At 39.5% G+C, this 25392-nt stretch overlaps 1 protein-coding gene across 3 annotated transcripts in view; it reads left to right on the forward strand.

Moving 5' to 3' along the window:
- The first annotated feature begins 221 nt into the window (after positions 1–221).
- The window catches only part of DTNBP1 (dystrobrevin binding protein 1), a 131079-nt gene continuing 105908 nt past the window's right edge, over positions 222–25392 (forward strand). Inside the window, exons 1-4 of one of the 3 annotated variants that reach the window (XM_058732933.1) lie at positions 222–447; positions 10208–10261; positions 11456–11506; positions 22039–22099. In XM_058732933.1, the coding sequence (XP_058588916.1) occupies positions 392–447; positions 10208–10261; positions 11456–11506; positions 22039–22099 (222 nt within the window). In that variant the 5' untranslated portion in view covers positions 222–391. The remainder of the gene's footprint in view (positions 448–10207; positions 10262–11455; positions 11507–22038; positions 22100–25392) is intronic. The other 2 variants (XM_058732931.1, XM_058732932.1) reach the window with 2 other exon arrangements.

The following is a 25392-nucleotide window of genomic DNA, read 5'->3' on the forward strand; positions in this document are numbered from 1 at the left end:
CTCAAAGATGCCCTCAACTGAAAACATTCTTTCACGATGCCACTTGTGTTTTAGAGAAAAAACGAGAGGGCCCGGCTCGTGCTGCAAAAAGACATCTTTTGCTCAGCTGCGAGGGAAGGCCCGCCCCCTTTCCGCAGCCCGAGGCCGGCGCGGCCCACTGCGGCTGCGCGGGCCTGGGCGCGGCGGGGGCAGGGCGGGAGTGCGCGAGTGCGCGAGAGGGGGGCGGGAACGCGGAAGGGGCTGCGGCGCCGGGCGCCGACCGAGTCGGGGGCGGGGCCGGGCGCGAGTGTGCGGGGCGCGCGGGTGACAGGTGTGGGGACGGCCGAGCGGACCCTGGGTGGAAGCAGAGGCGGCGGCCTGAAGCCTGAGGGAGGGAGACACGGCGGCGGCGATGCTGGAGACACTGCGCGAGCGGCTGCTGAGCGTGCAGCAGGATTTCACCTCCGGGTGGGTATACGGCGGGAGACGAAAAGGAGCCGGGGGCGGGGCCGGGCCGGGCCGGGGCCCCGGACGCCGCCTCCTTCCCCTCCGCGCACCCAGTGCGCTCGGTTCCCATCCCGCACTTCCCGTCCCCGCCCCGCCGAGGAGTGTCACGAACTTTCCGGCGTCGGTTCGGCGGCGCTAAGTAACTTAGGTCCCAGCAAGCCGGCTCCGCCGAGCGTGCGGAGGACGGCCGGGCCCCGTCCCGGCGTTTGGGCGGCCGCGGGAGGGGAGTCACGTGGCGGGCGGCGCGCCCCCCGCTTCCGCCGCCCGTGGGACTGGGCCCGCGTCCCTTCGGTCTCCGGAGCCTGCGATGCACCTGCCCGCTCGGGCCTCGAGCTCCTGCGGCCGCGCGGGGAGCTGGGCCCTCCGCCCCCTTCTCAGGGCGAAGGTCGCGGACTCCCAGTCTCTGCTTTCTCGGGCGGCCCGCTCGCGGAACCCCCCAGGCCTCGCCTGCCGCCTCTTTTCCTTTTGTTTTCCCTCGCTGCTTTTGCCCCGAGTTCGGCGCCTTGGTGAAGAAATTCTTGGGCAAGAGAAGCAGCAGCACTACAGCGACACTGTTAACACAGCTAGCGCGGACCAAGCGGTTCCCAAACTTTGCTTAGACTCACCTGGGAACCTTTAACAATCTTGATCCCAGGTTGCCTCCCATACCGGTTTAATCAGGCAGGAGATGGGGCTTTTAAAGATCCTCCGGGTGATTGCAGTGTGCAGTGAAGTCCCGGAAGCACAGGCATAGGCTCTAGCGCCAGACTGGTAGGGATCTCCTCTCTCCCACTAAGCCACTGTATTTTTGCAAGTTCCTTGAGTTGTCATGCCTCGGTTTCCACAACTGTACAGTGGCGATAAAGATGGTCCTTACAGGGTTGGGCAGATTAATGAATTAACGTGTAAAACGCGGCCTGTGGGACAGGAAGCCCTATGGCATTTGTGGTTACTAGGTAGGGCCTAATTCATTTTGATTTTTTCTTTAGGAAAGGTGTTACTTTTATAAAGAATCTGTTACCTTTAGCTTACAGATCCTTTGGAGAATTTTCTGAATGAGGACATCTCAATCATCTGGTTTTAAGTTTCCAATGAGCAAGATGCTGGCTAAGATTTTATCTAATGGGACAAAAGTGTTTACATTGCCTTTTGGGTGCTGAGTGGTAACAAACTGGTATATACATGAGCACTGACCACAGGTAAATCATTTTTGATAGTTACGGTTTGGAGTTCTTAAGAATATTATAGATGCTATGGGAGTCATTCGCTTATGGTGTATTTGCATGCTTGCAATTTTTTTTTCTCATTTAAATTGAAAGTAATTTCTGAGTGTAAATTATTGAAGAATTTCGGTAGGATACTGGAATAGTCTGCCTGTAGCATGAGAATGGTCATAGATAAACCCATCTGGTATGCTCCTGTTATCATTACTTCCACATTCTTTGATGACATAACCGTCCGTCTTCTGGCAGTTACTGTAACTGTCCAGGTTGTACGGATGCCTCAGAACCCATTCATACTCATGACCTTTGCTTAAGAAGGTTAAACTTACAGGGGCACCTGGGTGGCTCAGTTGGTTAAGCGTCGGACTTTTGACCTCGGCTCAAGATCTCGTGGTTTGAGGTTTCGAGCCCTGCGTCAGGCTCTGTGCTCACTTTGCAGAGCCTGCTTCGGATCCTCTGTCTTCTTTCTGGCCCTCTCCTGTTCCCCCCCCCGCCCCAAATAAATGTTAAAAAAAATTTTTTTTTAAAGAGGTTAAACCTAGAAATCTGGACTCTGGATCTAAACCATCCTGGGAGGTCTGGATAACCTGAGTTTAGAGTTTAGGTTAGGAAGAGGGTTGGGGGGATCTGGTTAGAACCCCTTGGAAACTGACTTTACTACTTGACAACGTCATAGGCTGGGGCCACTTTGGGATTTAGACACCCTGAGAGAGCTTTCATTCCATTTAGGCACCTGGTCGACTTCTTCTGTGCAGGTTCGTCTCAGCTGACAAACCTCTAGACGATCAGTGTGTGCCATTCAGCCTGCCACCTGGCAGGGAAATAACTCCTCTCCAGGTGATGTCTGTTTTCCAGCTGACTGTCAGCTCGGAACTCTGATGTTCATTTTTGTCAGGTTCACAAATTTCCTATGCGACCCTTGCCAAGAAAGACTCCTCTTAATTCATCTTAGTAAACTCTTCTATATTCAGCTTGAGATCAGCCTGTTTGACGTCATTGAATATTTCACCTTGACGAGGAAAGATGAAATTAAACACAGCCCACGTGTATATTGCACGAAGGCACTGAGGGATCCAGAGGTGAAAGGGACATGGCCCTCACCTCCCCCAAAAGATCAAATTGTGCCCGGCACACCTTTAGAACACTTGGCGTTAATGCCTGTAGAAACCAAAGCAGCTGGCTTCTAAAATGATTGGAAATTTCCCGTGTTGGGTTGCCCGAGGGAATCAGAAGGAAGGCCGGTCTGTTTCTAGTTCCTTCAGTGTTTCCAGTGTTGCTCCTTACGGTCACCCAGAGTGGTACCCTCTCGGGGCTTTTCTGTTCATTTTCACCTTGTGAGAATTCATGAAACTAGACCTTAAATGTAGGCAAATTAACTTTTTTTTTTTTTTTTTTTTAGTGAAATAGGATTATCTTTATCAGTCTCACCAGGGAATGTCCCATTAGTGATAAAGCACACCTGAGGAACACAGTGACTTTCTACCTGCCATCCACACTTTGAAAAATGCAACTTTTTCTAATGAAGGCATAGTGGCCAGAGATGCTGATGGCCTGCTGGGGGACACTGGGTTGTCTGTGGACTTGGGGTCTTTTTTTATAAATTTTTGTAAGTTTCAGTTATATCAAAATTGAGATAAACTCGGAAATTATATCATGTTCATTCTGACTTAAGCAGATGGCCGGCTGACCCCAAGGGCCTCGGGAGTGAAGGAATTGGTTCTGGGCCTCACCCTCTTCCCCTCACCTAAGTGAGTCTTAATTTGATTTCACTTAGAGCTCTTAGAGCCTTTTGGAGAGTTCACATAGAACATCCACTTTTTAAGGATTGGCTTGAGCTCTGAGGGAAACTTTTGGATGATACATGGAAGCACACACTTCAGATCCACTCTGGACTTTGAGTTTTACCTTTTGAGCTGTTAGGACTAGAAGCCTCAGGGCTGAAGTAATCGGGTGCACAGAACCCTCCAGGTACTGAAAATCAGATATACTGATGGTTTACAGCCACCTGTCACCACCTGGCGTTTCCGGTTTGTGATGCTCTGGGTTCTTGTGTGTAGGGATAGAAACCTTGTACTGTTTCCCCCCTCAGAGGCCCCCACTGCCCTGCAGCCTTATTTCTCTGCTTCCCTCCTGTGGTATCAAAACCTGCTCAAAGGAGAGGATCTAATAATCTAACTCAGTGTCGTAAAATGGTGAGATTTTGCCTAAAATTTTGACTCTTCCAGGACTACTCACCTTTTAAATAAGCAGGATAAAAAAAATCTCAATATTCAACCTGATTTAATAACTAGTGAGTTCCTACTAAGTGTCGGACAGTAGGTGATGTGCTCAAAAAGTGTCCTTTTGTCATGGCAGCTTTTTTCATTTCATAAAAAAAAAAAAGATTTAAGAGGCTACACGCTCAACTGTCTTTACTAATTAGTGTCTGTATCTTGGGCTAGATCCTGGGGCCACAAAGGCGACTGAAACAGTCTCTGCGCTGTGGATGCTGTAGACTGGGGCGGTGTCGTGGGAGCAGAAGGAACTGAGCATTAAAGATGCACATCTGGGGCGCCTGGCTGGCGGTGGAGCGTGCAGCGCTCGATCTCGGGGTTGCAGCTTCGAGTCCCGCGTTGGGTGTGGAGCTCACTTAAAAATAAAATCTTAAAAAAAAAGAAAAGCAAAAGATACAAGTGATACATGCGTGAGCCCAGAGGAAAAGAGTCATTAATTCAGATGCATTTACAGAAGGCTTCAAAGAGAAAGTGGCTCCTCGACTGGGCCTTGAAGAATGAGGAAGGATTGTACTGGCTTACGGTGAGGGCATTTCCGGAAGCAGTTGTGGGAGAGGAAGCTGGGAGGGAAGGTTAGTGACTAACCAAGGCTCTTCAAGTGCTCTGCTCAATTCACTCATTTATCAAATCCTCACTGAGCACTTAACTCTGTGACCGGCACCATTCTGGAAGCCAGGGAGGTAGCAACAGAACATGGCAGGCAGCAAATAACGTCCCTGGGCTCATTCTGTTCTGCCTCTAATGGGAGGCAGTATACTTAGAAGGTCCTAAGAGGTCTTGAACAGTAAAGCAGGCGAAGGGGCTCGGGGATGAGTCGGTTGCTACGTTGTACAGGGTGGCCCTCGCATATTTTTTACACCGACCGAGCCATTTGAAGGTTTTTGGGAGGAGGTAGTAGGAGTCTGCCCGTATTTCTGGAAGAAATTTGAGACGCGGTGCGATGGGAGAGGGCTGGAGATGTGGAGCGGGGAGATTACTTGGGAGGCTGTAGCTGTGGGCCGGGGGAGAGATGATAAGTCCATGCTGGTAGGAATTTAACAAGCAAGGGGATGTGACAGGCCCCGGGTGGATGTGACAGGCCCCAGTGGACGTGACAGGCCCCTGGTGGACGCGTAAACTGGGACATAGAGGAAGTGAAAAGGGTGGAGGAATATGGAGGGTGGTAGCTTTGAAGGGTCTTAGGTGAATGATGTCATTTACAAACAAAAAGGATTTTAGAATAGTTCTGAGAGAGAAGCAGTTGACCGTGAATTTGTTGTGAATTTGTTGAGAGGTAAGGTGCGGCCTGACATCCAAGAAGCAATTGGAAGTTTAACAAACCCTGAGGAGGCAGGTCGGAACTGACAAGGTGGATTTGGGGTTAATTAGGGAAGAGAGAGTCTAAATCCCTCTCCCTTTCCTGGGTTTGTGCAGCTTTTGTGTGACTCTCTGAGGCTTCAGAGCTTAGGGGTCGCGTGTACTTTTAAGTGTGATCCGTGCTGTGTTTCCGTGATCTTGTTTTTTCTTTCTTTTCTTTCTTTCTTTTGAGAGAAAAAAGTATGATAAACGTTAACGGGAAAATAGAATAGACTGGATTTGGATTTGCAAGCAGAATTTAAAGTCAGAATGATGGAGACATGAACGTTAAAGGAATTGTACCTTAATGATAAAAATGTGCTCATTAATATGTTTTTGTGGTGTTTTACAGCAATCACGACAGCTGATGAGGTGAGCCAAGTAGGAAATTGAAGTGCAAATAAATGGAATGCCATTAAGGTCACCCCGGGAGGCTGAGTTAGCTGGAGAAAGCACATTTTCTGCTCATCCTTCATCGTAGTGCTCCCTATATCACTCTGTTTATCTCCTTTTTAAACCTGTCTTGGGGGCCGTTTTGCTAATCACCTCCATTTCTTAATAAGAGGCCCCCATTTTTAATATTTTTCTGCCAAACTTAAAAAAAATAAGCGTGCTGGTCGCAAATCAAGTGAAGTCTTTAGAACAATCTAAAAATAAATTAACAGGGGCGCCTGGGTGGCTCAGTCAGTTAAGCGTCCGACCTCAGCTCAGGTCACGATCTCGAGGTCCGTGAGTTCGAGCCCCACGTCAGGCTCTGGGCTGATGGCTCAGGGCCTGGAGCCTGCTTCTGATTCTGTGTCTCCCTCTCTCTCTGACCCTCTCCCGTTCATGCTCTGTCTCTCTCTGTCTCAATAATAAATAAACGTTAAAAAAAGAAAAAGAAGAAAAATAAATTAACAAAGTGTCAGGGTAAATTTGAGGTTTGGTGCTTTGAACTCAAAAGTGTATATAAATTAGTTGCTTTTGGTAGAAGACAATTGTCAGGTCTAAATTGATAATAGCCACATAGCAGCACTAATGTCTTCCCGGGGATAGTGTGGGATTAGGAAGAAGTTTGGGAATGGTGGGGAAGCCTTTTATAGGAATCTCTACTTTATTTCACCTTGACCCAATAACGTACTTAGTTTCTTACCTTTGTTGGTGGAGATCATTTTTCTTATACTTTTCATTTGAGTTAGCTCTGTTTATAGAATGCTGCCAAAGTCGTATTTGGAATTTTATTTAATTCCTGTGGCAAATTATTGTGGTCAATATAATACTACCGTTTTATATATGAGGAAACCGGGGTATTACACCTGGCTCAGTATTTCCTTCTTAGTGTGTCATAACATTGTGGGACATTAAATAGCTTTTATTAGTGGGTTGTTCCCAGCACAGAATCACCGTGGGAAGCTTTAAGGAGAATCATTGCACAATAAAAACAGTAAGCTACCTTTAGTTGAATTCTGGGCTTTGAGGATGTATTTCAGAAAGGAATGTTTTGCTTTTTTTGTCACTTGTTAAATATACCTGACCTTAAAAATATGTGTATAGATATATATATATAGATATAAATATATCTATATCTAAATATCTAAATATATTTATATCTATATATATATATCTATACACAAACACACACATATGTATACATATACACACACAAACTCACCTGACCTTATTTTTTCTCAACTTAAAGTAAGAATAATAGTCATTGTAACCCTTTATGTGTTCCTCTTCTCAACTCTCTTCACTGTTTTCATCTCCTTAGAGCTACTTTGTGTTCTCCATCAGTTTCTGTTCTCAATTTCGGCACACGTGATTTATGTGGAGACAGCATGATGAGAAAAGATGAGTATCTAAAAGACTGTTTATTACAAAAATGTTTTTATAAAATTTCAGACATATAAAAAAATGGAATAACACAGTGAACCCCATAAATCCATTATTCAGATTCAAGAGTTGTCGACTATTGCCACATTTGCTTTGCCTCTCCCACAGTTACAAAATAAATCTTAGATTTGTCTGCTACATCTCTCCTACATCAGTTTGCATCTCTAAAAGTACAGGGGTGCCTGGGTGACTCAGTCTGTTGGGTGTCTGACTTCGGCTCAGGTCATGATCTCGTGGTAAGTGATTTCGAGCCCTGCATTGGGCTCTGTACTGACAGCTTGGAGCCTGGGTCCTGCTTTGGATTCTGTGTCTCCCTCTCCCCCTTTAGATTCTGCCCCTCCCATGCTCATGCTCCTTCGCTCTCTTAAAAAATAAACATTAAATTAAAAAAATACAGACATTACATACATTCAGTGTCAACGTCATACTTAACTGAATTAACACTGATTCTTTGATATTATCAATTATCCAGTCCATAATCAAATTTCCTGGTTCTTAGAAATGTCTTTTTATAGTTGATTTGTTCAACTCCAGATCAAATAAGTTCCACACATTACGTTTGGTTAAGGTCCAATTTTAAAGCAGATGGTTGTTAAGGAGCCACACGGAGAAGCCCTTACTGACCCAGCGATTTTGTTTTCACCTGCCTGTAACATTCATTCTTTCTTTCTTATTCTAAACTAATTTTTTGCTTTTGTTTTTTTGGGGGCGTGCGGAGGAGCATCCCAAATTTGATATAATTGAGAAAGTATAAGTTTGTATCAGAAACAAATATTTGAGGAGTGCCTGGGTGGCTCAGTCTGTTAAGCGTCCCACTTCAGCTCAGGTCATGATCTTACAGCTCGTGGGTTTGAACCCGTGTTGGGCTCTGTGCTGAGAGCTCAGGGCCTGGAGCCTGCTTTGGATTCTGTGTCTCCCTCTCTCTCTACCTCCCCCCCACTCATGGTCTGTCTCTCACAAATAAATGAACATTAAAAAAATTTAAAAAAATAAATATTTTGAAATATCAACCTCCACATTTGCTGGACCATATAATAAGAGTGGTCCAAAAAGGAGCTTAACGGTTCCCTTGCAATATCCTTGTCCACCTAACTGTATGCAATTGTCCTGAATCCCCAAAAATAATACCAGAATCCTTGTGAGCATAATGTCCTGCTGTGTATCACCATCCTAGGATAATTCTACCTGGGATGTACAGCTAAGTGCCTTTCTCAAATTTTGGAGTGGAGGGGATAGAGCATAACTGTCAGAAAAGCTTTTCCTAGGTGTTGCTTAATCTTAGTCTAAACCGGATTTACCAGTTGCCAAAGTAAGCTTGGAAATTTATATTATTTCTGTAGGACAGTTTAGACTTTTTACATACAGCTCCCTAGACTCATCTGGGGAGATATATACAAATGAGTTTTCAGTTAAAGAGATTGCAGAGTCTCTTTAACAATGTGGAAAGTTCATCTCCTCATTATCTTACTTTTTGAGAAACAACAGAGTAATATAAACATTTCTTGTATGAAATTGGCATTCCAGTTTGTTTAAAAAAAATAAAGGCCCTTTCTGGTACTTAGCTGGGCATTATTGACAAAGCTCTAGTCCTGTGTCAGGACTCGGACGTGTGGTGGTGAACTACACAGGGTTGGGGCATTCGTAGGAGAGCCAGCTTGTACGTTAGGGCAGTTTCTGGCTGAGAGCAGTAAAGTCCGTTGAGGAAGGCGCACTTATTTCTAGTTTTACCAAAGACTTTTTAGGGGCTAGTGGTGGTACTGTGGTCTGTGTTTCACACTCTATTTAGAAATGAGTATTTGTTGAAGTATACACATTAAGAAGAACATTTACAGCAATATCGCATTTTATATGAGAGTCGCTCATGATTTAGTAGTCCCTTTTTGGCAACCTCTATTGTATAGTACAGAGCCGACAGCCAAAAGAAGGTGAAAGCGGGCCAGTGAGGCAAAAATAAATTGTACAAAGTCTGCGTATTATGTAGAGAGGCGAACCTATTTATTCTGTGCATTTTCTGGCCTATTATTTGTTTTCTAGCCTGGTAATTTAAAACAAATAGTGGGGAGCCTGAGTGGCTCAGTCAGTTAAGCGTCTTGATATCAGCATGATCTTGATATCAGCATGATCTTGATATCAGCATGATCTTGATATCATGATCTCACGGGTTCGTGAATTCCAGCCTTGCGTTGGGCTCCATGCTGACAGCACAGAGCCTGCTTGGGGTTCTCTCTCTCTGCCCCTCCCCCCCCAATATAAGTAAGTACATTTTTTTAAAAAGTAAAAATGCGGACAGGGAGGGAGGAGGCTGCAATAGTTAAGTAGCCAGCAGAAGCAGGAAGTTATCACAGATAACCAAATGACCAGTGTTGGAGATAGAGCGCTTAAATTTAGAAAAAACAGACAAAGGATCCCAAACAAACTCAGATCCCCGTAGATTGGTCTCACGTTGGCAAGCGAAGAGCTGTTCCTCGCTCGGAAATGTCTGAGGAGATGGCTGTTTCGCCACAAAACGTAATCGATCGTATTCATAAAAATGACCTGGAGTTAGCAGAACATGTTAAATAGAGTGTATCGAACCCTCTTTCATGAGAAAGGTTTGTAATATACTTTAGGAAGCTTTTTATCAATGTGTAAAATTTCACAAAATGTCGGTACTTAAAGAGCTTTGAGTGCCCGGTTATAGTATCTACTTAATAAAATGTGCTGCTTTGATAATCTTTGTTACCTACCAAATTCACCTGTGTGAACTACTGCTTTTTCTAATGATGCCAGCTAAGTGACATTTCTCTAGTCTGATCACACTTCAGGATTGTTTCTAAAAAAGGGATTGGGGCAAGAACAAATATAAAGGTGCTTGCTATAGATATTCTGTTCTGGGTGTCTTACAGTAAACACTCAAGTACTTGTCTGTAGAGTTGCTTAATTCTTGCCAAAAAATAATTAGCTTATCTGACCTCAAATTATAACAACTGTGAAATTTATGGTTGAAAAGAAATCTCTTAACCTGTAAAGATGTGATATTTTATACTTGTTGAATTATAGGCTGAAGACTTTAAGTGACAAGTCAAGAGAAGCTAAAGTAAAAAGCAAACCAAGGTAAGCCTGTGCTAAGATTTAATTTCCTGTGATGTAAATTTCATACAACGACATTGGGGCTCTAGTTGTAATAGTATTGTTACTTTAATGAATTTTGCATTTGTTGAGCACATTTGACTGCAATCTGATTATTTATAAATTTTGTTAACACTGGAAAGTTTTCTGATAAAATTGTAAAATGGTTGAGGAAGTGGTGAGCTGTAGTTGTATTATTCTAGGACAAGCAGTGGTTATTTTATTGTTTGATCACAATCATTTCTGTATATTGAACACAAAGTAAAAGTCCTGCGTTATCGAGAAGCAGATTAATAATGAAACCATACTTGGCAAGGGAGCCTCGTTAGCTGTGTCACTTGACATGTATGAAAACCAGTGTTGTGCAACTTTTTCATTTTTTTTACATAAGTGAAGCATGACCAAATTTCACTTTCAACCTAGTGATTTTGAGCTTTTTATTTTTTTAAATTATTTTTTAATGCTTATTCATTTTTGAGAGACAGAGTGTGAGCAGGGGAGGGGCAGAGAGAGAGGGAGACCCAGAATCTGAAGCAGGCTCCAGGCCCTGAGCTGTCAACACAGAGCCCTACGTGGGGCTTGAACCTGTGAACTGGGAGATCGTGACCTGAGCCAAAGTCGGACACTTAACTGGCTGAGCCACCCAGGTGCCCTGAGATTATGAGCTTTTAAAAAAAAAAAAAATTTTATCATGTAGCATTTTATTAAAGTATTCATTGTATTATGTGCTAAGAATAATCTGTAGGGCAAAGTGATGGATGATAGTACATTACAGTATTTTATTTTATTTTTTTCCTAAATGTTTATTTTTGAGAGAGAGCGTGAGCATGAGCGGGGGAGGGGCAGAGAGAGAGGGGGACAGAGGATCTGAAGCAGCCTCTGCTGTCAGCAGGGAGCCTGATGTGGGGCTCAAACTCACGAACCCTGAGATCGTGACCTGAGCTGAAGTCAGATGCTCAACAGACAAGCCACCCAGGTGCCCCTACAGTATTTTAATTGTGAAATAAAACAGTACATTTCTCTAAAAGTTTAGGTAAACTGTCATCAGTGATTTAAAAATATTTCACATCATAATTATAATGTCAAAATTCTCATATAGGTTTTTGTTTTTGTTTTTATTTTTAGTCGGCCTAAATCAGAAAGAATTTTAATAACATAAGTGGGGTTTTTTTTTGGCAGGACTGTTCCGTGTTTGCCAAAGTACTCTGCTGGACTAGAATTACTTAGCAGGTAAGTGTTTTCATTTAAATAACAAAATTATGCTTCTGACTGTTGCCTAAAAATATTTTATAATTTTATAAATAGAAAATGTAAAACAACTAAATTTTACCCAAACATGGTGATTAGAAATTACTTACTTGTTCATTTCCCTGAAGGGTTTTTACTTTTCATTGATTAGTGCAAAGGCCATTCAGACTTTGAGCAGATTGATCACTATTATCTTTGCTCATCAATACTTTATTATGTGTATTTATTATGTTTCTGGTTTTTCTTTTGTAAGAACATTGATTTTGAAACTGAGTCTTTGATACTTCTTTTACTTTGATTTTTAATTTTACACCATTTCTTCTCGACTCCTCTCCTGTTGGCATGCAGATTAATATTAAAATGCATGATTTTCTTAGATATGGCAACAAAAGCATAAACAACAGAATAAAAAAATAGGTAAATTGGACTTAGACAAATTAAAAACCTCTGTACTTCAAAGAACCCATCAAGAAAGTGGAACAGTCCACAGAATGAGAGAAATATTTGCAACTCATATATCGGAGGGATTTGAATCTAGAGTATACAAAGGACTGTGATAACTCAATGATAAAAAAACAACCCAACGAAGGAGAGGCAAAGGACTTGAGTAGATAGTTGTCCAGAGAAGATATAAATGGCCAATAGTCACATGAAAAGACGCTCAGCGTCATTTGTGATGCTCGTCAAGACCACAGTGAGATACCACCTCACACCCACTAGCATGGTCGTCATCAGGAAGGCGCTAGCAAGTGTCGATAAGGATGTGGAGAAATAGAACTCCTTGCACTGCCGGTAGGAATGGAAAAAATGGTGCAGCTCCTGTGGAGAATGGTTGGGTAGTTTCTTTAAGAGTCAATCATAGAATTACCATGTGACCTGGCAATTTCACACCAAGAGAATTGAAAACTCACGTCTGCATAAAAGTGTGTACACAAATGTACCCAGCAGTGTTATTCATAAAGCAGAACTAAGCAGCCTAAAAGTGGAAACAACACGGATGTTCATCGACTGGTGAAGTGTATATTCAGCCACAGAAAGTAGTGGAGTGCCGACACAGGCCACAGCCTGGGTGAGACCCAAAAACATTATGTTAAGCAAGAGGAACCAACACAAAAGTCATGTATTACATGATTCCATTTGTATATAAAACGTCCAGAAGAGGCAGATCCAGAGAGACGGATAGATTAGTGGTTGTCAAGGGTTGGTGGTGGGGGAGAGGGGAATGAGTAGTGGCTACTAATGAGAGTGGGGTTTCTGTTTGGGGTGACGGAAATGATTTGGAATTAGACGGTAGTGACAGTCGCCCAACTCCGTGAATATGCTAGAAACTACTGATTGATATACTTTAACAGACTGAGCCACCCAGGCGCCCATGAATTATATACTTTAAAAGGATGTATTTTATGGTATGTGAATTACTTCAATATAGGTGTTACAAAAATAAATATATAGTTTATGTTATGTGCAGTTCTGAACTTAATAACGTGTCCTCTGACAGATACGTGGTAACGACGTGTGCAGCGCGAGATCTCCTCCTGATGTGCGTTTATTATGACACAGTCCCCTTTGCCTACATTTTGCTTTCTCTTTTCTGGTTCTTTAGTGGGTTTCTTTTTATGGTTGCTAAATCTAGAGATTTTTTCCTTTTCTCAAAAGTGCTTAACTTGATATTAACTTCTTCTTTGGTTTTGTTGAGTGAAGAGCATAAGTGAACATGAAAGAAGGTGTAGTAAAAATTAATCAGTGGTGTATTGCTTACATTTATCCCTATTTTTTTTTTTTTTTAAATTGAGTGATTTAGTTGAATGAACCTCATTGAAAGATTTATGTTAGAAGTGTAGACTTACGTGTGTGGTAGGTTTTTGGAGTGGAGTGTGCGTCTTGGGGCTTAATACGAAAATTTACAACCATAGGAAGATGCCTCTAATGTGTTCATTCAGTGCATTGAAACACAGTCTTTTCTCTTCGGAACTAATATGAAGTGGAGGAAAGACCATTTTATTTTTTTTTTATTTTTTTAATTTTTTTAACGTTTATTTATTTTTGAGACAGAGAGAGACCGAGCATGAACGGGGGAGGGGCAGAGAGAGAGGGAGACACAGAATCGGAAGCAGGCTCCAGGCTCTGAGCCGTCAGCCCAGAGCCCGACGCGGGGCTTGTACTCGTGGACCGTGAGATCGTGACCTGAACTGAAGTCGGACGCTTAACCGACTGAGCCACCCAGGCGCCCCAGGAAAGACCATTTTAAATGGCAGATCTCTGTATTACAATTTTTTAACTGTTAAAAACTAATAAAATACACATAACAAAATTTACCATCTTAACCGTTTGTAAGTGTGCAACTCAATAGTGTTAAGTACATTCACATTGTTATGCATCCAGTCTTCAAAACTTTCCATCTTGCAAAACTGAAACTCTTTGCCCATTAAGCAGTTCCCCGTTGCCCCCTTCCCTGTCTCTGGTGACCATCATTTGACTTTCTTTTTCTATGAATTTGACTACTCTAGGTACCTCATAGAAGTGAACCCATATAGTATTTGTCTTTTTGTGACTGGCTTATTACACTTAGCTTACTGTTTTCAAGATTTATCCATGCTCAAGCATATGTCAGAATTTTCTTTTCAAGGCTGATTAATGTTTCATTATCCATTTTTGTTTTTCCATATTTTTTTTGTTTATCCATCCATCTGTTAACGAACACTTAGGCTGCTTCCACCTTTTAGCTATTGTGAGTAAGGCTGCTGTGAACAGGAGTGTGCAAATCTCTCTTCAAGACCCTTTCAGGTTTTTTGGGTGTATACTCAGTTGCCGGATCATGTGGTCATTCAATTTTTAAGTTTTTGAAGAGCCACTCTACCATTTAGATAGCAGCCACATGACTTTACATTCTCACCGGCTATACACAGCACTCCCATTTATCCATAGCTTCAGCAAAACTTGTTATTTTCTGTTTCGGGTTTTTTTTGTTTTGTTTTGTTTTACAATAGTCATTCTAATTGGTGTGAAGTGGTATGTCATTGTGGTTTTGATTTGTATTTCCCTAATGACTGATGATTGTGAGCATCTTTTCATGTGGTTATTGGGTTGTTATCTTTAGAAACATGTCTATTCAAGCCTTTTGCCCATTTTTGGATAGGGTGGTTTTTTGTTGTTATTGAGTTTTAGGAGTTCTGTATGGAGATGGCCTTAAATATTAATCGATTACTTTCTGTTATTATTGACAACGTCTTAATGATATTAGTCTTCCAGTCCATGAACCTGGGATATCTTTCCAATAACTTATGACTTCTTTAATTTCTTTAAGAAGTGTTTTGTAGTTTTCATTGTACTAGTCATTGATCATCTTTGTTAAATCCTAAATTTTTTAATGTTATCCTAAATGGAATTTTTAAATTTCTTTTTTGAATTTTCATTTTCAGTATATAGAAATTCAACTGACTTTGTGCATTGATTTTATATTCTGATACTTTGCTGAATTTGTTTATTCTAACAGGGTTTGTTTTTGTGGAGTCCCTAGGCTTTTCTACATTTAAGATTATATCATCAGCAAACATAATTTTACTTCTTTCCTTCCAGTTTGGTGTCTTTTATTTCTTTTTCTTGTCTAATTGCTCTGGCTAGATCTTCCAGTACTGTGTTGAATAGAATTAGCAAAAGCAGTCATTTTTGTCTTTTTTGTGGTCTTAGAAGAGAAGCTTTCAATTTTTTGCCATCAACTATGATGATAGCTGTGGGTTTTTCGTATATGGTTTTATTATGTTTACATAGTTTCCTTCTATTCCGTGTTTTTTGAGTTTTTATCATGAAAGTATATTGACTTTTGTCAAATGCTTTTTCAACATCAGTTGAAGTTATGTATTTATTCCCCTTGATTTTATTACTGTGGCATATTACATTGATTGGTTTCCATATGTGGAACCATTCTTGAATTCTAGGAAAAAAAATCCCAATAGGTCATGGCATATAATCCTTTCAGTATGCTCCTGAATTCACTTTGCATCACTGTTTATATAGGATATGTCGTTTTATTGTAGTGTCTTTGTCTGGCTTAGGTATCAGGATAATGCTGGCCTTACAATTAGGGAGTGTTCCCTCCTGTTCAGTTTTTTGGAAGAGTTTCAGATGGTTTGGTGTTTTTTAAATGTTGGGCAGAATTCACCAGTGAAATCATCAGGACCCAGGCTTTTCTTTTTTGGGGAGGCTTAAAACATTTTTTTCCCAGTTTTATTGAGATATAATTAGATATGTCACTGTATAAGATAAAGGTGTATAGTATAGTGGTTTGACTTCCATGTATTGTGAAATGATCACAACAATGAGTTAACATCCATCGTCTCATAGAGATAAAACAGAAAAGCAAAAAAATAAAAATTTTTCCTGTGATGAGAACTCTTAACTTTCATATGTGTTATATGTTAGTATTACTATACACATCATGTTGTACAGTACATTGTAGTAGGAGTTTATACTTTCTGACCACCTTTCTCCAATTCCTTCCTCTTCCACTCTGCCTCTGGTAGCCACAAATCTGACCTCTCTTGGTTCGGATTTTTTTTTTTTTTTATTCTGCATGTAAGTGAGATTGCACAATTATTTGTCTTTGATTAATTTCACTTCGGTTAGCATAACGGCCTCAGAGTCCATTCATGTTGTCACAAATGGCAGGTTTTCCTCGTTTTTTTAATGGCTGAATAATATTCTGTTGTATATACTCTGTATATATATACATATATATATATATACATATATATATATATGCATCACTCACCCATCAGTGGATGCCTAGGCTGTTTCCATGTTTTCACTATTGTAAATAATGCCACTATGAACAGGGGGGGTGTGGATATCTTTTTGAGTTAGTGTTGTTTCCTTTGGGTAAATACCCAGAAGTGGTGGGATTACTGGATCGTGCGGTATTTGTTTTTAATTTTTTAAGGACCCTTTGTTATGTTTTCCATAGTGGCTATACCTGTTTACAGTCCCTCCAACGGTGCAACTGAGGGTTCCTCTTTCTCAACATCCTCACCAGAATTTATTGTATCTTTTTGATGATAGCCATTCTAACAGGTGGAAGGTGGTAGTTCCTTGTGGTTTTGATTTGTGTAATAATTAGTGATGTTGAGCATCTTTTCATATACCTGTTAGCCATTCATATATCTCTGGACAAATGTCTAGTGACATCTTTTGTACATTTAAAAAATTACATTATTTGGGGTTTTTTGGGTATTGGGTTGTATGTGTTCCTTATATATTTTAGATATTAATCTTTTATCAGATGCATGGTTTGGAAATTTTTTTTTCCCTTTAGGCTGTCTTTTCACTTTGTTATTTCTTTTGCTCTGCAGAAGCTCTTTATTTTGATATATTCCCACTGCTTTTTGTGGCTTGTACTTTAGGTTTGATAGCCAAAAAACCATTGCCAAGACCCATGTCATGGAACTTTTTACCTGTGTTTTCTTCCAGGAGTTTCATGGTTTCATGTCTTACATTTAAGTCTTTAATCCATTTTGAGTTAATTTTTGTGAGAGTATAAGTTAGGGGTATAGTTTCATTATTTTACATGTGAATATCCCATTTTCCTAGGACCATTTATTGAAGAGACTGTCTTTTCCATTGAGTATGCTTAGCTCATTTGTCAAATATTAGTTGACCATGTATGCTTGGGGTTATTTCTGGACTTTCTATTCTGTTCCATTGATCTATTTGTTTTTAGGCCAGTTCCAGACTGTTTTGATTACTGTAGCTCTGTAGTATATCTTGAAATTGGGAAATGTGATGCCTCTTTATTCTTGTTTCTTAGGTTGCTTTGGTTATTTGGGGTCTTTATGGTTCCATATAAATTTTAGGATTGCTTTTTCTACTTAAAAAAAAAATGTCATTGGAATCTTGATAGGGATTGCATTAATCTATGGATAGCTTTTGGTAGTATTGACATTTTAACAGTATTTTCCCAGTCTATGAACATGGGATACCTTTCCATTTATTTTCATCTTTGATTTCTTACATCATTACCTTATACCTTTCAGAGTAGAGATCTTTCTCCTTCATGGTTAAGTTTATTCCCAACTATTTTATTGTTTCTGATGCTATTGTAAATGAGATCATTTTATTTTTCAGATGATTTGTTGTTAGTGTATAGAAACGCTACTGATTTTTGTATGTTAATTTTGCATCCTGCAGTTTTATTGAGTTTGTCGGTTAGATCTAACAGGTTTTTTTTGGTGGAGTCTTTAGGATTTTCTATATATAAAATTATGTCATTTACAAATGGAGACAATTCTACTTATTCCTTTCCAATTCTGATGCCTTGTGTTTCATTCCTGATTGTTCTGGCAAGGACTTTTAGTACTGTGTTGAATAGGAATGGTGAGAGTGGGAGCCCTCGTTCCTGATCTTAGAGGAAAACTTACAGCCTATCATCACTGAGTATGACGTTAGCTGTGAGCTTATATATGGCTTTTATTATGTTGAGTTACATTCCTTTTATACATAATTTGTTAATAGTTTTTATCATGAACAGATGCTGAATTTTATCAAATGCTTTTGCTGCATCTATCGAGATGATCATATGGTATTTTTTCAGTTCTATTAATGTGGTATATCACATTGATTAGTAGAGGTTGAACCATCTTTTTATCCCAGGTGTAAATCCTACTTGATCATGGTGAATGATTATTTTAATGTACTGGTGAATTCGACTTGCTGGTATTTTACTGAGTTTTTACATCCGTCTATGCATCAGGGATATTGGTCTGTAGTTTTCTTTTCTGATAGTGTCCTTTTCTGGCTTTGGTTTCAGGGTACTGCTAGCCTCCTGAAATGAGTTTGGGAGCATTCCTTTTCAGTTTTTTTGGAAGAGTTTGAAAAGGATTGGCATTGATTCTTCTTTTCAAGAAGAAACATTTCATGTTTAGTAAAATTCACCAGTGTAGCCATCTCATGCTGGGCTTTTCCTTCATTGGGAGATTTTTGATTATTGATTCAATCTTCTTACTAGTAATTGCTATTCAAACTTCTCTGTTTCTTCCTGATTCCATTATGGTAGTTTGTATGTTTCTTTTTTTAAAGTTTTTTTTTTTTAATGTTTATTTTTGAGAGAGACAGAGACAGAGCGTGAGTGGGGGAGGGGAAGAGAGAGAGGGAGACACAGAATCTGAAACAGGCTCTAGGCTCTGAGCTGTCAGCACAGAGCCCGATGCGGGGCTTGAACTCACGGACTGTGAGATCATGACTTGAGCTGAAGTTGGACGCCCAACCGACTGAGCCACCCAAGTGCCCCAGTTTGTATGTTTCTAAGACTTTTTCCATTTCTTCTCGGTTGTCCAATTTGTTGGTGTATAGTTGTTCATAGTACCCTCTTAGGATCCTTTGTATTTCTGTGGTGTCAAATGTAATGTCTCCTCTTTCATTTATAGTTTTGTGGGTTTGGGTCCTCTGTCATTTTTCCATGGTTAGTCTAGGCTAAAGTTTTGTCAATTTTGTCATTCCAAAGAATCAACTCTTAGGTTGGTTAATCTTTTTTATTGTTTTTCTGTTCTCTATTTCATTTATTTTTTCTCTAATCTTTATAATTTCCTTCCTTCTGCTAACTTTGGGCCCTTTTGTTTTTCTGGTTTCTTAAAGTGTAGAAACTTAGGTTGTTTATTTGAGATCTTTCTTTTTAATGTAGGCATTTGTTATGAACTTTCCTCTTAGAACTGTATCCCATAAGTTTTAGTATGTTGTACTTCCATTTTCATTTGTTTCAAGATACATTTTTATTTCCTGTTTAATGTCTTCTTTGATTTATTGACTGTTCAGGAGTGAGATTTTCAGTGACTGATACAGTCTTCCTTACTAATTATGGGTCTTTTCAGATTTTCTGTTTCTTTGGGATTCAGTCTTGGTAGGTTTTATGTTTCTAGGAATTTGTCCATTACATCTGGGTTATCCAATTTGTTGGCATACAGTTACTCATAGTACTCTCCCATAATCCTTTTTTATTTCTGTAAAATTGATAATTTCCCACTTTTCTTTCTAATTTTGAGTCTTCTTTTTTTTCCCTAGTCCACTTAAAAATTTAATTTTGTGAATCTTTCTAAAGAACCAATTTTTTATTTCACTGATTTTTCTCAATATTTTTATTCACTATTTTATTTATCTGCCCTAATGTTTACTTTTTCTTCCTTCTGGTAGCTTGGGTTCAGTTTATTCTTTTTCTACTTCCTTAAGTTGTGAAGTCAGGCTGTTGATTTGAGATCTTCCTTCGTTTTTAATGTAAGCACTTACAGCTATAAATTTCACTCTTAGCCCTGTTTTTCTTGAGTCCTTAAGTTTTGGTATGTTGTAGTTTTATTTTCATTCATCTCTTAATACAGTCTGATTTATGATTTTTTTTCTTTGACCCATTGGTTATTTAAAAGTTTTAATTTCCACAAATTTGTGAATTTTTCAGTTTTCCTTTCGTTCCTTTTTGATTTCAAACCTCATCCCATTGTGGTCAGAAAAGATACATTGTATGATATCTATGTGTCTTTTTGTTTTAAAAAAGTGTGTGTGTGTATATATATATATATATATATATACACACACACACATGTATGTATGTGTATATGTATACATATGTGTATGTGTATGTATATATATATGTGTGTATATATGGGCTGTTTTTAGAGCAATATTTAGGTTCACAGCAAAATTGAGCAGTAAGTTCAGAGATTTCTCATTTACTCCCCTTTAAAAAATCTATTGAGAGTTAATCTGTGGTTTAGCAAATGATCCATCCTGGAAAATTTCCCATGTGCACTTGAGAAGAGTGTGTATTCTGCTGCTGTTGGGTAGAATGTTCTGTATATATTTATATATCTAGTTGGTTTATTGTGGTGTTCAGGTCCTCTCTTAAGTATCTTTTGTCTGGTCATTTTAACCATTATTGAGAGTGAGGTATTGAAGTCTCTGTTATTGGAGAATGGTTTATTTCCCCCTTCAGTGGTGTCAGTTATTGCTTTGCATATTTGAAGATTATTGTTAATGATCTTACCAGTTGTGCTCTTACTGAGTACATTTATTAAAGAGTATCATTATTAAAACCAGGAAATCGATACTACCCTATAACCGACAGACCTCATTCAGATTTCATCAGCTATCCCACAAATGTCCTTATTTGGGGACCAGGATCCAATCCAAGATCATAAATTGTATTTAGTCACTCTATCTCCTTCATCTCCATTAATCTGGCACAGTTCCCGAGTCTTTGTTTTTCATAACCTCGACACTTGAAAAGTACTTTTTTGTTATTTTGCAGAATGCCCCTCAGTTTGGGTTTATGTGCTATTTTCTCATGGTTAAATTCAAGTCAGTGGTGTTTTGGCAAGAATACCAGGAGGGCAGTGTTGTGTCCTTTTCAGAGCATCATATTAGTAGGCACATGATGTTTATGTGTTTCATTAGTCTTGATCACTTGGTTAGGGAAGTGTCTTCATGGTTTCTACACTGTTATACTGTTTCCCCCCTTTTAATTTATGTGTGTCCTTTGGGGAGATACCTTGAGACTGTAAATATTTTGTTTCTCTTCCTAATTTCACCCACGAATTTTAGCATCCATTAGAATTCTTTCCTGAAACAGTTATTGTTGTGCTTAGGAAGTGGTGATTTTTTTATTTTTATCATTTTTTTCTACAGTTATTAATAGGAATTCTACTACAGAAGTACTTTCCCCTTCTTCCCCATTCATTTATTGAGTTATTTATTTAAAACACTGTGGGGGTAAAAAATAAATAAATAAAAATAAAAAAATACTGTGGGGGTGCCTGGGTGGCTCAGTCGGTTGAGCGTCCGATTTCGGCTCAGGTCATGATCTCACGGTCCGTGAGTTCGAGCCCCTCGTCGGGCTCTGTGCTGACAGCTCAGAGCCTGGAGCCTGTTTCAGATTCTGTGTCTCCCTCTCTCTCTGACCCTCCCCCGTTCATGCTCTGTCTCTCCCTGTCTTAAAAATAAATAAACGTTAAAAAAATTAAAAAAAAAACAAAAACACTGTGAACTCTTGGAAGTTTGTTTTATTCCTCGAGTTATAACTCATTACTACCATTATTGATTTGCTGCTCAGATTGTCCCAGGTTTGGCCATTGGAAGCCGCTTCAGGTTTCTTCTGTGTCCTTGTGAAATCCTATTATTTTTTGAGTTGCTTTTTTCTTTTTCTTTTTTCTTTTTTTTTCCTTGGCACCATAGGAGTTCCAGGTTCAACTTTATTTATTTATTTTAATGTTTATTTATTTTTGAGACAGAGACAGAAAATGAACAGGGGAGGGGCAGAGAAAGAGGGAGACTGAAGACAGAATCTGAAGCAGGCTCTAGGCTCCGAGCTGTCAGCACAGAGCCTGATGCGGGGCTTGAACTCACGGACCGTGAGATCATGACCTGAGCCAAAGTCGGATGCTTAACCGACTGAGCCACCCAGGCACCCCCAGGTTCAACTTCAGATAGTATTTTTGTTAAATGTGTGGTTTGCATTGAGAATTATTTTTGGCTTTTTTTAGGTATGAAGATACATGGGCTGCACTTCACAGAAGAGCCAAGGAATGCGCAAGTGCTGGAGAGGTAAAGAATGGGCTAACCTTGGGGGGAAATCTCTTTTTGCAGTGTTAAATTGTAAGAAATTAAATTTGGAATTGCATTAAAGTATTTTGCAGGATATCTGAAATTGAATTTAGTAGTTATGAAACCCCTAAATTAAATTTTTGCAATTCTTCCCAACTAAATCTAAGCTGAGTTAGGCGTAGAGAGTTTATGACTTTTATCCTCCAGTCTCAAGGAGATATTTGGTTCATCTCAGTATAATGTTTTGAAGTTGAGTCTGAAGCCTAAAACCATTAATTTGCTTACCAAATAAATGTAAAAGTTTCAGGGGTCATCCTCAATTCACTTAGGGGAACAAACTATTTTGAGGCACTATGTGTAGAGTATATAATGTATAAAAGTGATTGTACTTTTTATAAAGTGTACTTTTATTGTGTATAAAAGTGTGGTGAAAAGTATTTGGTACACGTACTTATAGCTTTATTAGCCAAGATTAAATACTCTGTCCTATGGTTGTCAGTCAGACTTACTTCTTTATAAAAACACTTCTGTGATTCTGAATTTTAATTAACGTAGACTGACTTTCTTAACCACTTACCTAGGTATGGGAAGCTGTAATAGTTACATAGAGAAGAGTAATGTATGTGATGAAAGTTACACATTAGCGTTTCTCTTAGAAATTACTGACAAGGGGGAATATAGGTTTCTGGTAGTAAGGCAGACCAGGTACTTTGAAAAGCCCTGTAGCTGTAAAACACTTAAATGCTGGATAGATATTTTAAAAATTATTTAGTGCGTTAGGCTCACAAAAAAAGGAGATCCTAAAGGGGGGGGTGGGGGGAAGAAAACAGAAGAAAAAAAGGGAACCGAAATCAGAGTGGTTAAAAAACAAACAAACATGGAAGCTGGGGTCAAATACTAAAATAAAAGCTTCAAGATTTATGGAGAAAGGAGACTCTGTGGGGAACTGGGTCTGAGACGCATACAGCTCCTGAATCTTTGAAGCAGCTGTATCCCTCAGTGAAAGGTTAAGGTAGGGGAAAAAAAGCTACCTGTCTACAAAAGGAGGCAACAGGGAAATCTGTCTGTCTTTGTAACATCTTGGAATAAATACAGTCCTGTTTCTAGATTTGTTACCATCATCTTGGCCTCGTATCAGTGCAGAGCCCCACTCCATACTTCCTGCATGATTGAGGAAACACTGAATTAAGAATAAAGGGAACACAGGTGACTGTGTTCTTTGACACCCAACAGAAACAAACACAAAGTCTGTGTGGATGAAACTGTGTAAACCTAGGCCCCTCAATATTTCTACAGACCAACTTTCTTTTTTTTCCTACAGATTTATTTTCTGCCACCTCTCCAAAAAAAAAAAAAAAAAAAAAAATTTAGCAAACACACAGATATATTATGAAAAGTTTGAGAGGCACCAGAACCAAAGAATAAGACTTAGACCTACAAAGGACATTAGATATTGCACTGTTGGATATAGACTGTTAAATAGGTATATGCAGAGTCTTTTAAAGAGGTAAAAGGTGGATTAAAAAATGAGTAAGGAATAAGGCTTTGTCAAACAGGACTTTAAAAAGTCAGTGACATTAAAAATCCAAAGTGTGTGCTTAAACAGCAATTGTATACAGCTGAAGAAAGAATATAGCAATGAAGAAAGAAAGTCACCTGCTTAGAAGGGATCTCGGAGGTAAGGAAGGGATCTTGGAGATAAGGAAGAGATATCTGAGATAAGAAAGGGATCTCAGAGATAAGAAAGGGATCTCTGAGATGAGGAATCTCGGAGATAAATATGAAAGAGGGGTTAGTAGAGAATAGTTACAGAAGATCTTTAGGTTGAACCCAGTGAGATTACCAGTATTGGCTAATTTTGCTGTGTAAAGTTAGTGTTTCATATGGATCAGCTTATCTAATAAACATTCTAGAAATAATGAGGGAAAGGCAATATAGGAAAAACTAAATATATAAAAGACAAATAGAACTACAAGGGAAAAAACAGATAAATCCGTGATCAAAATGGGAGAATTTTAAATCATTCCTCTTAGTTGATAGAAAAAAAAAACAAAAAAAAAAAACAAGATAAAAGAAGTATGGATATAGGAGATTTAAATAATGTGATTAACAAATTTGACTTGACGGACAAATGTAGAACACTGTCCTAGCAAATGTAAAGTACAGGTTCTTTACAGCATGTTTAGAACACATGAAAATTGACCATTTACTGAGCTATAAAGCAATTCTCACAAGTTTCGTATAAATAAAGTCATACAGACTATTCTCTGATCCTCCTGCAAATGAAGCTGAAAATCAATACAGGAAAACAATTTTGAAAATTCCATAGGTTTGAAATAAAAAATACTATGACTAATTTATGGTTCAAAGAAGGACAATTATTGAAAACTTTATTTTGAAAAACGTTTTTGGGGCGCCTGGGTGGCGCAGTCGGTTAAGCGTCCGACTTCAGCCAGGTCACGGTCTCGCGGTCCGTGAGTTCGAGCCCCGCGTCAGGCTCTGGGCTGATGGCTCGGAGCCTGGAGCCTGTTTCCGATTCTGTGTCTCCCTCTCTCTCTGCCCCTCCCCCGTTCATGCTCTGTCTCTCTCTGTCCCCAAAATAAATAAAAAACGTTGAAAAAAAAATTTAAAAAAAAAAAAAAAAGAAAAACGTTTTTAAAAAATATTTATTTTTGAGAGAATGAGAGAGATATAGAGCGTGAGCAGGGGAGGGCAGAGAGAGAGGGAGACACAGAATCTGAAGCAGGTTCCAGGCTCTGAGCTGTCAGCACAGAGCCCGACACAGGGCTTGAACTCACAAGCCATGAGATCATGACCTGAGCCGAAGTTGGACACTTAACTGACTGAGCACCCGGGCACCCTGGTGTTGAAAACTTTAAAATTTACATGCAAGCTGTTGAATTTGCTCAAGTCTACTTAGATGGAAGTTTTATAGAGAAAAAAGAAAAACTGACAGTGACCTAAACTAACTTAAGAATTTGGAAAGCGAACAGAATAAGCTTTGAAGAAAGAATGGAAAAGATGATAGATAGAAATAGATATTCTATTTCTAAATGAAATAGAATATAAAAATACAGTAGAAACTAAAAGTGAAAAGTTCTTTTTTTTTTTTTTTTAAGTTTTACTTATTTTTAAGTAATTTCTACACCCAGCGTGGGCTTGAACGTACAACCCTGAGATCAAGAGTTGTGTGCTCTACCGACTGAGCCAGCCAGGTGCCTCCAAAGTGAAACGTTCTTAGAAAAGACTAATATAGTAGATAAATCTCTAACGGTATTCATCAAGAGACAAAT

This window comes from Neofelis nebulosa, chromosome 6 (assembly GCF_028018385.1).
Source record: "Neofelis nebulosa isolate mNeoNeb1 chromosome 6, mNeoNeb1.pri, whole genome shotgun sequence".
NCBI lineage: Eukaryota > Metazoa > Chordata > Mammalia > Carnivora > Felidae > Neofelis > Neofelis nebulosa.